This window comes from Giraffa tippelskirchi, chromosome 6 (genome assembly GCF_054371585.1).
Source record: "Giraffa tippelskirchi isolate mGirTip1 chromosome 6, T2T-mGirTip1v1.2.pri, whole genome shotgun sequence".
Taxonomy (NCBI): domain Eukaryota; kingdom Metazoa; phylum Chordata; class Mammalia; order Artiodactyla; family Giraffidae; genus Giraffa; species Giraffa tippelskirchi.
The window spans coordinates 13882462-13896391 of record NC_137280.1 but is presented as its reverse complement, the minus strand read 5'-3'; the positions used below and the strand labels follow the sequence as shown (position 1 = coordinate 13896391).

Sequence of the window (13930 nt, the reverse complement as noted above, 5' to 3'; positions counted from 1 at the left end):
GATGTTAATTCTCTAAAAAAAATTCCCTATGCATGTCAGGATTTTGACACATTAATCTTTGTTTCTGGAGGAGTTGGCAAGGTTTTAAAGAGAAAACCCAAGGGGAGGGAGCTGAGGAATGTTTCTTCACTGGGACAAAGAATACAGAGGGACAGACAAAAAGGAAGAAGGGGTTTTGAGGGAAGGGTGGCCGGTGGAAGAGGAGAGGACCTCTTCTTTTTATCTTGTTGTTCAATCGCTCAGTCTTGTCCGACTCTTTGCAACCTCAGAACTGCAGCACACCAGGCTTCCCTGTCCTTTACTATCTCCCTGAGTTTGCACTAACTCATGTCCATTGAGTCAGTGATGCCATCCAACCATCTCATCCTCGTTCACCCCTTTCTGTCGCTCAAAGGAACTAAATGGGAAATGGTGTTCAAACAAACAAAAAACAGAAAAAGAAAAAAAACTCCAGAGAAACAGTGTGACTGGAGGGAACCTAAGAGCCGAATGCGGTTTTCTCTAACAAGAAATGGTTTGGGGCCAGTGGGAGGAAGAGGAAGTAGGAACAGAAGGGAAAGAACCCTCTTTAGTGCACCTGGAGGAAGGGCGGGTTGTAGCGGGGGTGGGGGAAAACCAGCTGAGCCAGCCCGGAGCGGAAAGCACTGCTGACCCCAGCTTTGGACTAACCTGGGCTGGGGAAGATCCTGATGACAAGTTAGAATTAAGGGTGGATATACAGAAACATTCAAACCAAGCTCTGGTGTGGTGAGAGGTGGAATCAAATTTAAAAAGAAAGTAAAAGGGAAAATTATTAGATATGTTGTAGACTTTGTTTTAAAACTGTGATTTTTTGTTGTTGTTATTAAATAAGAAATTGAAAAAATATTTTTTCCTGGAAACCAGAGTGGAAGATATAGTTCCAGATCTCCATGTATTTTAGCATATAGAGCCATCATCGGGAGTTTTCCTCCAAATTACTAGGAGCTTCAATTAAAATATCACCTGTAATCTCACCACCCCGATATTGTCAATATAATCAATGTAACATTTTGATATGTATCCTCCTGGAAAAGGCATGTGTCCATATATAGATATTTTGGATATTTAAAAAAACAGCCGTGGGACTTTCCTGATGGGCCAGTGGTTGAGTCCATCTTCCGATTCAGGGGAAGTAGGTTAGCTATCTGGTCAGGGAGTTAAGATCACACATACCATGGAGCAACTAAGCCTTGAGTGCTGCAACTAGAGAAGCCTGTGTGTCACAATGAAGATCCAGCACAGTCAGAAACAAAATAATAATTAAAAAAGAAAAGGACAATAGTATCATACTGACAGTTGCTATCACAATGGTAGCTAAGACCTGCTGAGAGCTTAGTATATGCAAAATGTTCTTGTTGGGTTTTCCTTGTAATACTGCATTTAATCCTCACAACAACCTGGTGAGGTAGTAATATCATTCCTATTTTGTAAATCATGCTCAGGCAGGTTAAGAAATGTGCTCAGATTCACACAGCTGGTGTGGTTGGTATTTGATCACTGACCATCTGACGCTAGAGGCTTTTGATCCTTATAGCAAATTATCTTCCTTATCAGCATTGGATAGTCTGCTTTCTTTTCAATTAAAAACTATATTTAATGGGCCTCCTTCTCTGTCAATATAGAACTTCATCATTAATAAAGTGTCACAATGTATGTACTCAATCTTCCATGAGTGGACAATTTAGGCGGTTTCACTTTTGCTATTGTATACATACATCTTTATTCATTTATTCCATTATTTTAATAATGTATTCCTACAAGTGGGATTCCTAGGTTAATTGCTTTTGGGGAGTAACACTGTAATTTCATTTTGAGAAAGAATTTCAATGAGCGTTCCACCAGCATTGGGCTCTGAAGGCTTTGCAAGCTAGCCTTGAAGTTGGACTCACACGTCAGAGACTCACTGCTGTCACCTAGTGGCACCATCTCTAAGTTGTAGTAGCAACATTCCCAGGTCGTTCAAGAACTCTCCAGGGAAGTTGTTGAGCAAAACGTCCTTAATTTTTCATTATGATAAATACTATGGTGATGATTATGTTTATTCATATTTAAAATCACTTCATCTGGGAGTAGAGTCATAGAAATTCTATACACTGTCAAAGGTAAAAACATTCAATTTTTTGTCTTATAAATGTAATACGTATTATAAATATAATAAAGCATGAAAACTACATTGAATTATAAGAAAAAATAAAATGAATAACTTCATCAGCAAACAGAACCACTTCTAAGGGACCATTTAAGTAAATTTTATTTTAATATTTTAAAAAACAAAGTTAGTGTAATAGATGTACACAGCTTAATAACCTGCCTTTTTTTCAAGTTCATTTTTTGAGGAGGGGTTGTAGCTTACTGATCTGACTGCCTCCTGGGACTCTTGAGATCAGGAGCTTTGCCTTCTTTACTGTTATGGTATTAAAACCTGCAATAATTCTTGGCAAATACTGGTTGACCAAGCAAGTTTTGTAAGACCTGAAATCAGCATGTCTTTTCTTTTTCCTTCCCATTTTTACGAGGTTATGTTTCCTAGGCTATGCAACGCTTGATCTCACCTTAAGGGGAAACAGTTTCAGTATTTTGATTTGCTGATTATTTGGGGCTGTTCTGAGCTTTGTTCTCCCTCTTCTTTTCCCTTTACAGCTTTCAGTAGACTCGGGCATGAGAGACAAAAGGAACCCCCGGATGACTGGTGGTGAGAGAAGCGGGCAGCCAGGTGAGTGAGTGGGGAGAGCTGGGGGCCGTGGTCCACCCGGCATGTCCTTGTGGTTGCCCCTTAGCCACCCCCTTGGTCTCCTGGGCTGTAAGTGAAGGGGCTGGCCTCTGGGGTCCTTTGCAGCCTGAGGGGTGAGGGAGTCTATGGTCCTAACATCTGCGTGGGGTGGGGCCAGGGAGGGGGTCACCTTGGAGAGAAAGCTGGGGGAGGCATGTGGCACCAGCAGAGAATTGGGGGCTGGCTGTGTGGGTGTGTGACCCCCGCCTTGTGGCACAGGCCCCCAGCACACACAGAAGGTTTACTTTAAGTTTTGCTTTGGCCATCCTAAACTTTTTTTAAATGATTTTTGAACAAGGGACCTCACATTTTCATTTTGTACTGGGCCCTGCAACTTGTGTAGGTGATCCTGGGGAGGGAACAGATTAGAGGTGGGGGGGACAGAAGATGAGAGGCGGCGTCGAGGGGGAAAAGAGCAGAGTGTGAAAAGAAAGGGGCATGGGGCCCCCCTGCCCAGTGGCTGCCACAAAGACATCGAGTCTCCCGAGTTCCCACCAAAGGCTCCACCCATTACCTGGATCCTTGGGTCCCTTTCAGCCTCCTCGTGTATCCCATAGCCCCCACCCAGCCCCGCTTTCCAGCATCTACTCTTTCTCCCCTTCACAGAAAATTATCGTCAAAGAGCCTTCATTTAGAGTAGTTGTGTTTTTTTCCCCCCTGTGAATTCAGCAGAATTTTCAGCTTAATACACTAAATATTTACACAAAATATTTTGAAGGATATACATATGTTTACTTTGCCCGACACTTACGCTCAGACCTGAAGAATCGGGAAGTTAGAAAACGTCTATCAAGTGTGTGCTCCTTGGCTGAGGGCAGAGAGGCCATGCCTACCTGCACAGGTTGCCTACCTGCACAGGTGTTCTTTGTCTCACCAGACTCAGGAAGGCCTGGAGAGACTCCAAAGGAGGGCTTTCAAGACTTTGTGACAGCTCGCGCTGCAGAGGAGTGAAGCTGTGGAGGCTGGCGACAGCAGTCTGGATGTTAAAGTAGGTCTGGAAAGACAGAAAACATATCTCTAAATTTAACCAGTCGTTTTTTACAGAGTCCCAAGACATTTAACTCTCACACTGCATTGACAGATTACCTGTGGACATTAAAAAAGAATTGAGGGTTAAGGAACCATGAAATATTTTAGTAAGCATTATTTATTTATCTTAAACAACTTGCGAAGTACTGTGACCAAGGTTTAAATATATTATTTCACATAATCCTAACAACCCAGTGTGGTAAGTAGTTACTGGTCTCATTTTACAGATTTTAATCTCAAATGCAGAGATTAAAAATATGTGTGTGTGTGTTAGTCACTCAGTCATGTCTGACTCTTTGTGACCCCATGGACTGTAGCCCGCCAGGCTCCTCTATCCATGGGATTCTCCAGGCAAGAATACTGGAGTGGGTAGTCATTCTCTTCTCCAGGGGGTCTTCTCTACTCAGGGATAGAACCCTGGTCTCCTGCATTGCAGGCAGATTGTTTCCTATCTGAGCCAGCAGGGAAACCCCTAAAAATATGTACTAGGTCTCAATAGTAGAATCAATATGCAGAACGTTTGTTGAGGGAAGATGGTCCTCAGAGAAGATGGAGATAGCTGAATTCCCATTTACTTGACTCATTCCTGGACAAGTAAAATGATATATCCGAGTACTTGAGATCCTTCTCTGGCACTGAGTTTTCTCTGACATTGTGTGCTTTGTGTGGGAGTCAGGGGCCTGGGGGTTGAGACTTTCTTAGACTTTTCATCTTAGACTTCTCAGATATCCACCTATCTGAGACCTCCCGTCTCCAAAAGGAACAGGCAGAGAAAGATGTTCTGTAATGGGAGATCATGATTATCTCTTTCTTCACTGGCTACTAACTGAAATTCAATATTTCCTTAAATTACAAATACAGGCCACAAACCACAGTTTTCTTAGCAGTGTTTGAGAGTTTCCTATCAATAGAAATCACAGATTTTTTTTCTAAAATTTTTTATTGAAATATAGTTGATTTACAATATTGTACAAGTTTCAGGTGTAGCACACAGTGATTCAGTTATATAAAATTCTTTTTCGGATGCTTTTCCCTTATAGGTTCCTATGTAATATTGAGTACAGAAATCAGATATTTTCATTTCATTCTGGTAGTAGTTGTGTGCGCAGTCGCTTCAGTCGTGTCTGACTCTTTGCGACCCTATGGACTGTAACCCACGAGCCTCCTCTGTCCACGGGGATTCTCCAGGCATGAATACTGGAGTGGGTTGCCATATCCTTCTCCAGGGATCGAACCCGCGTCTCTTATGTCTCTTGCATTGGCAGGCAGGTTCTTTATAACTAGCACCACCGGGGAGATGTCTCCAAATATCTACTCTCTTCCGCTTTAGACTGACAGTAGTTATGAGACTTGTGACTAGGTCTTGGTTTTTAATATATATTATTCTATTACAAACTGTAAATATTTTGTTATTATTGTAAAAATATATAATCTGCCACTTTAACCATTTTTAAAATGTATAATTCAGTGGCATTAATTACATCCACACAGTTGTACAACTATCACCAAGTTTTAAAAATATTTTGGTAGCTATATTTTAGTGTAATAGGTTTCTTTGTAATTCTATTTTTTTAAAATAACGCTTGAAAGCATTTGCCTCAGAAGGGGTTAATATGGTTCACCAGACATAGAGCTCTGGAACCCCAAAATGGTAAAATCCCCCAATCTATAAGCTCTTCCCACTTTTTAACATCCTATGGCTATATGATTCTAAACCAGTCAAGATTTCTCTCCATAAATGAGAATTATAACATTTCTCTGCTCCATCTATGTTAGGGAAATTAAAATGGAGGAAGTCTTGCTCAGGCTTCAGAAGCAGGAGAGCAGGACTGAGACCTGCTTCTGATCTGCCTGGACACTGCCTGGATTCCTGCCTGCCCTCAAGCACAGAAACTCAGGTGACACAATAGATGAGAAAGGCAGTGGGTCTTGGAATTTTTGAGCCCTGAGGGTCTGGCCAACTCCCTGGGGTCTAATGAAATCCTATGACTCACAAGGCAAAACAAACAGCATTGTAAAAAGGTTTAAGTAAAACCAGAGCTGCATTTTTGCACACAAACTGATGATGCTATCAGTTTGCAACCTGGGATTTTAAGCGGGAGGTGGGGGGAAAGCCCCCTAAACTGCGATTTGAAGTCTCACGGATGGGGTGGGTACACCACCTGGGACCCTTTCTCAATTGGGACTCCAGATTGCTGTTCATGAGGGACTTCCCAGAGCTGTTCAAGTCTGGATGTAGGTCGACCCAATTTGGTGATACATATGCTGTTACTTTTGTCTATGAAATTAAGTCAAATAATCTTCTATAAGAAAATTGAAATTGTTTATGCGTGTAACGAGTGGTTTCTTTTGTTAGCAAATCCCTCGAACGTAAAATGAAAGTAAAATTTTAGCAAAACAATGTACTTTTGGGGATTGCCACTCAATGAGCTTCTTGTCCGTGTTGTCGATACCCAGCAGGCCGGCCAGCAGGCCCTGGGCCTTGCCCTCAGCAAACCGTTGGTGTTCCTGTACAGTCTTCCGCATGTGAAGACTCTTGGAGGCTCAGGACTTGGGGTCACTTGTGAACAGGCTAGAGCTGTCCCTCTGAAAGCCTTCAGTGTATGTGGCTCTCAGGAAGGCTCCCCCGCTTCACTTCTGTGCCAGAATCAGACCAGTAGGCATCTGCTTCCCCTGGGCCATTCCCAGGATGGACCCCGTTAGCTGGTGAGTGTGAATCCCCCTCAAGTGCTATAGTTGGGAAGATACCCATTTATTCAGTTCATTCCTTTGTTCAATCATTTGTTCAGTCATTTAATAGAAATTTATTGAGTGCTTATGTATGTGCCAGGAGACTTCAGTTAAAAAAAAAAGGTCAAAGGTTTTGCTCTTTTTTTTTTAAGTTAATTTTTATTTGAGTACAGCTGCAGTCCATGGGGTCGCTAAGAGTCGGACATGACTGAGCAGCTTCACTTTCACTTTTCCCTTTCCTGCATTGGAGAAGGAAATGGCAACCCACTCCAGTGTTCTTGCCTGGAGAATCCCAGGGACGGCGGAGCCTGGTGGGCTGCTGTTTATGGGGTCGCACAGAGTCGGACACGACTGAAGCGACTTAGCAGCAGCAACTTTATAATGTTGTGTTAGTTCCTGCTGTACAGCAGAGTGAATCAGCTATACGTATACATATATCCCTTCTTTTTTGGATTTCCTTCCCATTTAGTTCACCACAGAGTAGTTACAAGAGCTCCCTGAGCTATACAGGAGGTTCTCATTAGTTATGTGTTTTATACATATTATCAATAGTGTATATATGCCAGTTCTAATCTCTGAATTCATCCAACCCCTCCCCCTCTCGGTGTCCATACATTGGCTTTTCATGTCTATGTCTTTATTTCTGTTTTTCAATCAAGATCATCTATACCATTTTTCTAGATTCCACACATATGTGTTAATATACAATATTCATTTTTCTCTTTCTGACTTAACTTCATTCTCTATGAGAGTCTTTAGGTCCATCCACATCTCTACAAATGACCCAGTTTTATTCCTTTTGATGCCTGAGTAATATTCCACTGTATATGTGTACCACAGCTTATGGAGCTTACATTCTAGTACGGAATAAGAAAGGGATAGATAATAACCAAAATTTTAAAAGTGCATTGGTGATGGTGAAGATGAATGTTAGTGAAAAATACAAGCAGGAAAGGGAGGCAAGAAGTGCTGCTGGGGGTGGGTTGTAACAATCCCTAGCAATGGAAGTGGGTTGACAGAGGGGTGAGCCTGAGGAGGACGTGCACCGTGAACAGCAGAGACGGCCCTTCTGCCACCTTCCTTTTCGGGACCTGCCTGCCTGCAGGGGACACGTGTTCCCCAGCTGCCTGTGGTGGTCCAGCATCTTCTGTGACTTGAGTGGATGACTCTCCAGGGGCACCGAGGCGCCTTCGTCTAAAGCCGGGTTCTTGGTTTAGCCTCGTCAGTTTTAAGGATGATGTTTTTATCTCCACATGTGGATCCTTTAACTTCTTGGTTTGTTCAGAATGTGGGCAGGAAAAGGGGATGCTATTTGTTGGTGTTCCATTCAACTCCCCCGATGGTTTTGTATTTGAGCTTTTGATGCTTAACCTCCCTTCTGAATGTGAGTCCTCTGGGGCAGGAAGGATAATGGCCCTTTCCTCTGCCTGAGATAATCCTGCTGCCTGAGAGAGTGCTTGGCACAAAGAATATACTCTCTAACCTTTATTTACTAGATAAGTTTCATGTTAATGTACGCAGTCACTGACTTTTGGTTGTGGGTCATCAGAGACTTACTGTGCTATTGGTCAAATGAACTGTAAGGGCAAAAGCGATTTTTTTGTCTGAAACTGCTCCTATTAACCTGTAACTTGTTTAAAGGGATAATAGTCCTTTTCATGGAACAGATATTTAAAGCAAGCTTTTAGGAATTATGAAATCTTCTGAAAAGCAGGATATTAAGTGATTTTTTTCCCCCATACAACTCACGTCAACTTAACAGCTCTCATAATCAGCATTGTAATTTATTCATGAAGCCCAAGATGAGTCAGTGTTTAAGATTTCTACCATTATAGCATTGAGCATAGCCTGGAATGTAAAATAGCACACGTGGTATTTCAAGATCTTCAGATATTTGACAACCAATTATTTAGCAGACATGCCACTGTTGTATACACATACAGCACATAGTGCTGGACATTGACGTGGTACATAGAGATAAGTAACATACACCCTCAACCAGTGAGCTACTGGGAAACAGGGTTATGAAATAACGTGTGTGTGTGCGCTTAGTTGCTCAGTTGTGTTCGACTCTTCGTGACCCCGTGGACTGCAGCCTGCTCAGCGCTTCTGTTTATGGGATCCACCAGGCAAGAATAATGAAGTGGGTAACCATTCCCTTCTCCAGGGGATCTTCCCAACCCAGGGACTGAACCCAGGTCTCCCACATGGCAAGCAGATTCTTTACCATCTGAGTTACCAGGAAAGCCCCTAGGTTACATAAAAAAACCTATGTGGTTTTATATGTACTTAGCTCTGTTTTAAAGGCATTTTTAAAAAACACATTTATTACAACAACCTGGCAGTGTAGCTACTGTAACATTCCCCACATTTTACTGAACATAAAACAAGCAGCCTTGGGAGACATACTGTCTCCTTTTGGAGCAAAGAGCAATTTCCCTAAATTCAAGGTTCCTCTCCTGTAAGCACATGGCACGTGCATATTTTTGCATCTCCCTGCCAGAACTGGGGCTCAAGGAACCAGTATAAAACACGCTGATACTCTGGCTACTGCAGTTGTTGTCGGCAATAAACTGTCATTTATTTCTGACCAAGGAGTTCCATATATTCTACCAGCATCTGTCAAAGTATGGCAGGCTAACTTGCTAGTTTGCAAGTAGAGTACCATGTCAGATTCTTCATAGTTCTCGATGCTCACGCAGGAGGAAATTAAAAGACAAATAGTTCAATAACTTACCCAAAGTCACTCTGCCAGCAAATGGTGGAGGTGGATCTAAACTCTTGTAGTCCTAGCTAGTTGATGAGATTGTTTTCAGGCTTATGCCTTTTGAGGTGCCTTGGGCCATCTAAATGGTGGTATATCCAGCAAGTCCTTGATCACATATGGAGGAACCCAGGACATAGATTGACATTTGGGAACCAGTTATGTTAATGTTGTCACTGAGATGATGAAGTAGGGACTGAATGCGTAGATTCCTCTGAAAGCTTGGCTAAAGAGAGACAGAGATAGGCTGAATGCTAGAGAAGGATGTAGAGGCAAAACCCACTTTTTTGGTGAATTTTTAATTTGAGGTAGACCTGAAGAGGTAAAAATATTGTTGGAAAAGAACCACTAGCGGGATGAGATTGAAAGTAGAAAAGAGAGAGAAAAGTTGGTGGAGTCAGACCACTAAGGAAATGGAAACTAACGGAAGCCAGATCATACCTTTTCCACTGAGGTGGGAAGCAAGGAGGGAAAGGCAGGTGAGGGGCTGATATGTATGTAGATGTCAAGATGGGATAGGAAGTTCAGGGAGCCCTTCTTTGGAATCAGCTAGGTCACTTCCAAGAGGAATGAGGAAGGTGTTGGGGCTGGGGCTTCCAGGAGAACAGTGTAGGTTAGAAATAGCTGAGGGAGGAACAGAAGATGGAACTGTCCTATGCTTGGCTCAATGCCTTGCACACAGTAGGTGAAATTAAATGACTTGAGTTAATGAGTAGACACATGTAGAGGAATTCTTGGGCAATATACTGAGATGTTAGTTGAGGCTAGAGACCATCTTTCTGCAGGGGCTAGTTTCTGAGATGCTGAGTTAGATGGAGTTACAGGCAGGGAACTGCTTCCTATTTAGTAACTGCTTGTATTAAAAAGTAGAGACGTCACTTTGCCATCCAAGGTCAAAGCTAGTCAAAGCTATGGTTTTTCTGGTAGTCATGTATGGACGTGAGAGTTGGACCATAAAGAAGGCTGAGTGCCGAAGAACTGATACTTTTGAGCTGTGGTGCTGGAGAAGACTCTTGAGAGTCCTTTGGATAGCAAGGAGAGCAATCCTAAAGGAAATCAAACCCCGAATATACTTTGGAAGGACTGATGCTGAAGGTGAAGCTCCAATATTTTGGCTGCCTAATGTGAAGAGAGGACTCATTGGAAAAGACCCTGATATTGGGAAAGATTGAGGGCAGGAGGAGAAAGGGGTGACAGAGGATGAGATGGTTGACTGGCATCATTGACTCAATGGACACAAGTTTGAGCAAACTCCAGGTGATAATGAAGGACAGGGAAGCCTGGTGTGCTGCAGTCCGTGGGGTCACAAAGAGTTGGACACAACTTAGCAGCTGAACAACAACCGCTTGTTGCTACTAAGTGGGTGGCATCCAGTCCACCAGCTAAGAGATGGCAAGACAGTCAATCCTGGAGCACAGGCAGGGTCAGCATGGGGGTCTTGGTCAGCTGGGTTGGGGAGGGAATAGCACAACGTGAGGGCTCCCCTTTGACCAGTACAGATGTCAAGAGGTTGTAGCCTGGTCACATTTGCATTCTAAGCATGTTATAGAGCAAACCAGAATTGTTTGCAATGATGTGATCTGAGAATAAATTCAATGATATTACCTGTTTCCAAATGGGATCAGTTTTTATTTTTAATGTATTTATAGAACTGAGGTTCAGGCTTCCAAGGGAATGAGATAAAGGAATAGAGGTCAATATAAAGGGGGTGAGAAAAAAAGCTCAAAATAAGCCAAGCGGCATTCCATTTTAAAAGAAATGTGTCTGTGGCCAGCCAGAATATGATCATAATGGTTGTAAAGAGAAAACAGTCAGAAGAGAAAGATTTAAGTAACTTTCCATTACTTGGCAATGTTTTTAATTTGGCTACATCTGACACCAGGAGGCGAGGGAGAAAGCTGGTCGGAAGTTCTAAAACTAAATTAAAACTGCTCCTGAGGCAACTGAAGATTTTGATCTTGAAGAGTAATTGGTTTTTGTTTCGGTTCATGCAAGTCAGCAGGCAGGGTGAAAAAAGCACTGACCTGCAGCAAAACATTAACCTTCAAGCAGTGGATATTGTTTCCATAAGTGCAGTGTAGGAAAAAGCTCTACAGACCTTCTGCATCTAAGCTGAATGGGCGCTGGACAATTTAAACAGGCAGGAACCTTCACCCACGTGCATTCGGCAGGCATCCAAGGATACCAGCGGCTCATGGACTTGGCTTGCAGCGAAGGACAGACAGCATGATAGTACATCCCAAGAGAGCCATTTATAGGGCCTGAGTACATGTTGTTTTCTTTAACTATCATCTGCTTTTGATGTTTGGGGACTCTGCCATTTACTTCCACATTAAATTATAGCTTTTTAAAACTAGACCATTGTGCCTGACCATCCAGTGGTTTCCTATTACTCACCTGCCACTGCTTGGAAAAGTCATCTGGGGAAATGTAATGAGATCACTGGGGCAACCCCTTTTCCAAGCTAATTATTCCAGCACACTCTGTATTGCACTGTTATTTTTAACGTACTAGCATAAGCTTTTTTTTTTTCTTCCTAAGGAGACTTGAGTCCACTCAATTTCCCCATCAAAGACACAAATTGCAATTTTATTTATTTATTTCTCATTTCCTTGGAAATGAGAGCCCTCATGTCCAGCCCCGTTTTCTCTCTCTCTCTTTTTTTTTGATTTTCTTACCAAGCAGGGATTAATGTGCACACTATGGGATGACTTTATGAGAGCAGGCTGGACACATTTGCAGGGGAAGGCTGTTGGGAAGAGTGGCTTCCATTCTGTGGGGTAACAGCTCTTGACTCCTCTTCCTGCTCTGGCCCTGACACTCTCCAGTCTGCTCTCAATCCAGCTGCCGGGGTGATCCTGGTAAGACACCAGTTGCTCATAAGAGTTCTCCCCCTACCCCACCTGTCCTCCTCCCTCCACCTTTTTCTGCTCTGTTCCCTCCCTCACTCCGCTTCCCCTGTGGAATTTTCTTTTTCCAAATCAAAAGAGTTCTTATTTATTGTCTCCTGTGAAATTTCTGTCTCTCAAACACAACAGGTATGCTCCTGCCTCAGGACCTTGTCCTTGCTGTTCTTGCTAGAATGCGCTTTCCTCAAACACCTACACTGTTTTTTGTTTTTTTTTTTTCTTTAAACTTTTATTTTTTAAAGACATTTATTAAATATGGAAAATGAAATACTATAAAATCTACAGGTCTTTTAAGGAAGGCGTTTTGTAGAGAGGAAGCCTCTCAATTCTTATTCAGTGAAGTTTGAACTAATAGCTTCTTCTTCTGTTGAATAATAGCATCTTCAATATAGGCATTCTTTTTTTAATTATTATTTTTATTTATTTTTTTACTTTACAATATTGCAGTAGTTTTTGCCATACATTGACATGAATCAGCCATAGGTCCACACGTGCTCCCCATCCTGAACCCCCCTCCCACCTCCCTCCCCATCCCATCCCTCCGGGCCATCCCATCGCCCCAGCCCTGAGCATCTGTCACATGCATCGAACATGGAATGGTGTTCTGTTTCACATATGATAATATACATGTTTCAGTGCTATTTTCCCAGAACGTCCCACCCTCACCTTCTCCCTCAGAGTCCATAAGACTGTTCAATGCATCTGTGTCTCTTATTCTGTCTCGCTTGTTTTTTATCTTTCACAAGGAATGTGAAGTTTTCTTTTTGAAAATGTATTTTTTAATGTATATTGGAGCATAGAATTTGAAAAAGAATAGACGCATGTATATGTGTAACTGAATCCTATTGTTTGCGTTCTCACATCTCCTTAAAAGTCTTTACTCACTGAGGCTATCCTTGACCATTCTATTTTTTTCTTTAATTAGTTAATTTATTTTAATTCAAGGATAATTACTTCGCAATAGTGTCATGGTTTTTGCCATACACTGACATGAATCAGCCACAGGTACACATGTGCCCCCCCATCCTGAACCCCCACTCCCGTATCCTATCCCCACCCCATCCCTCTGGGTTGTCCCAGGGCACCAGCTTTGGGTGCCCTGCTTCATGCATATAACCTGCACTGGTCATCTATTTTACGTATGGTAATATACACATTTCAATGCTATTCTCTTGAATCATCCCACCCTCACCTTCTCCCACAGAGTCTAAAAGTCTGTTCTTTACATCTGTGTCTCTTTTGCTGCCTTGCATATAGGATTGTCATTACTGTCTTTCTAAATTCTGTACATATGCCTTAATGTACAGTATTTGTGTTTCTCTTTCTGACCTACTTCACTCTGTATAGAGTTTCATCCACCTGGTTAGAACGGACTCAAATGCATTCCTTTTTTATAGCTGAGTAATATTCCTTTGTGTATATGTACCACAACTTCCTTATCCATTTGTCTGCCGATGGACATCTAGGTTTCTTCCATATTCTAGCTTTTGTAAATAGTGCTGTGATGAACATGGGATGCATGTGTCTCTTTCAGTTCTGGTTTCCTCAGTGCATATATCCAGCAGTGGGATTGCTGGTTGGTATGGCAGTTCTATTCCCAGTTTTTTAAGGAATCTCCACACTGTTTCAGTTTGCATTCTGTAAACTGGTACAGTCTCCAAACTGTACCAGTGTGCATTCCTACCAACAGTGTAAGAGGGTCCCCTT

General features: G+C 42.3%; 1 protein-coding gene and 1 long non-coding RNA gene across 8 annotated transcripts in view; both read left to right on the top strand.

Moving 5' to 3' along the window:
- LOC145511619 (uncharacterized) overlaps nucleotides 1-13930 on the top strand; it is a 138082-nt gene that overhangs the window by 45058 nt on the left and 79094 nt on the right. For all 7 annotated transcript variants that reach the window (XR_014058002.1, XR_014057997.1, XR_014058000.1 and 4 more), the window contains 2 exons: nucleotides 2662-2734; nucleotides 3669-3779. Coding sequence is in view for 2 of the 7 variants with exons in the window: in XM_081505196.1 (XP_081361322.1) it covers nucleotides 2662-2734; nucleotides 3669-3742 (147 nt within the window). In the remaining 5 variants the exon portion in view is untranslated. The remainder of the gene's footprint in view (nucleotides 1-2661; nucleotides 2735-3668; nucleotides 3780-13930) is intronic.
- LOC145511569 (uncharacterized) lies at nucleotides 6796-9690 on the top strand. Its single transcript, XR_014057961.1, has 2 exons — nucleotides 6796-6880; nucleotides 8611-9690. It is a non-coding gene; the product is annotated as an uncharacterized LOC145511569 (long non-coding RNA).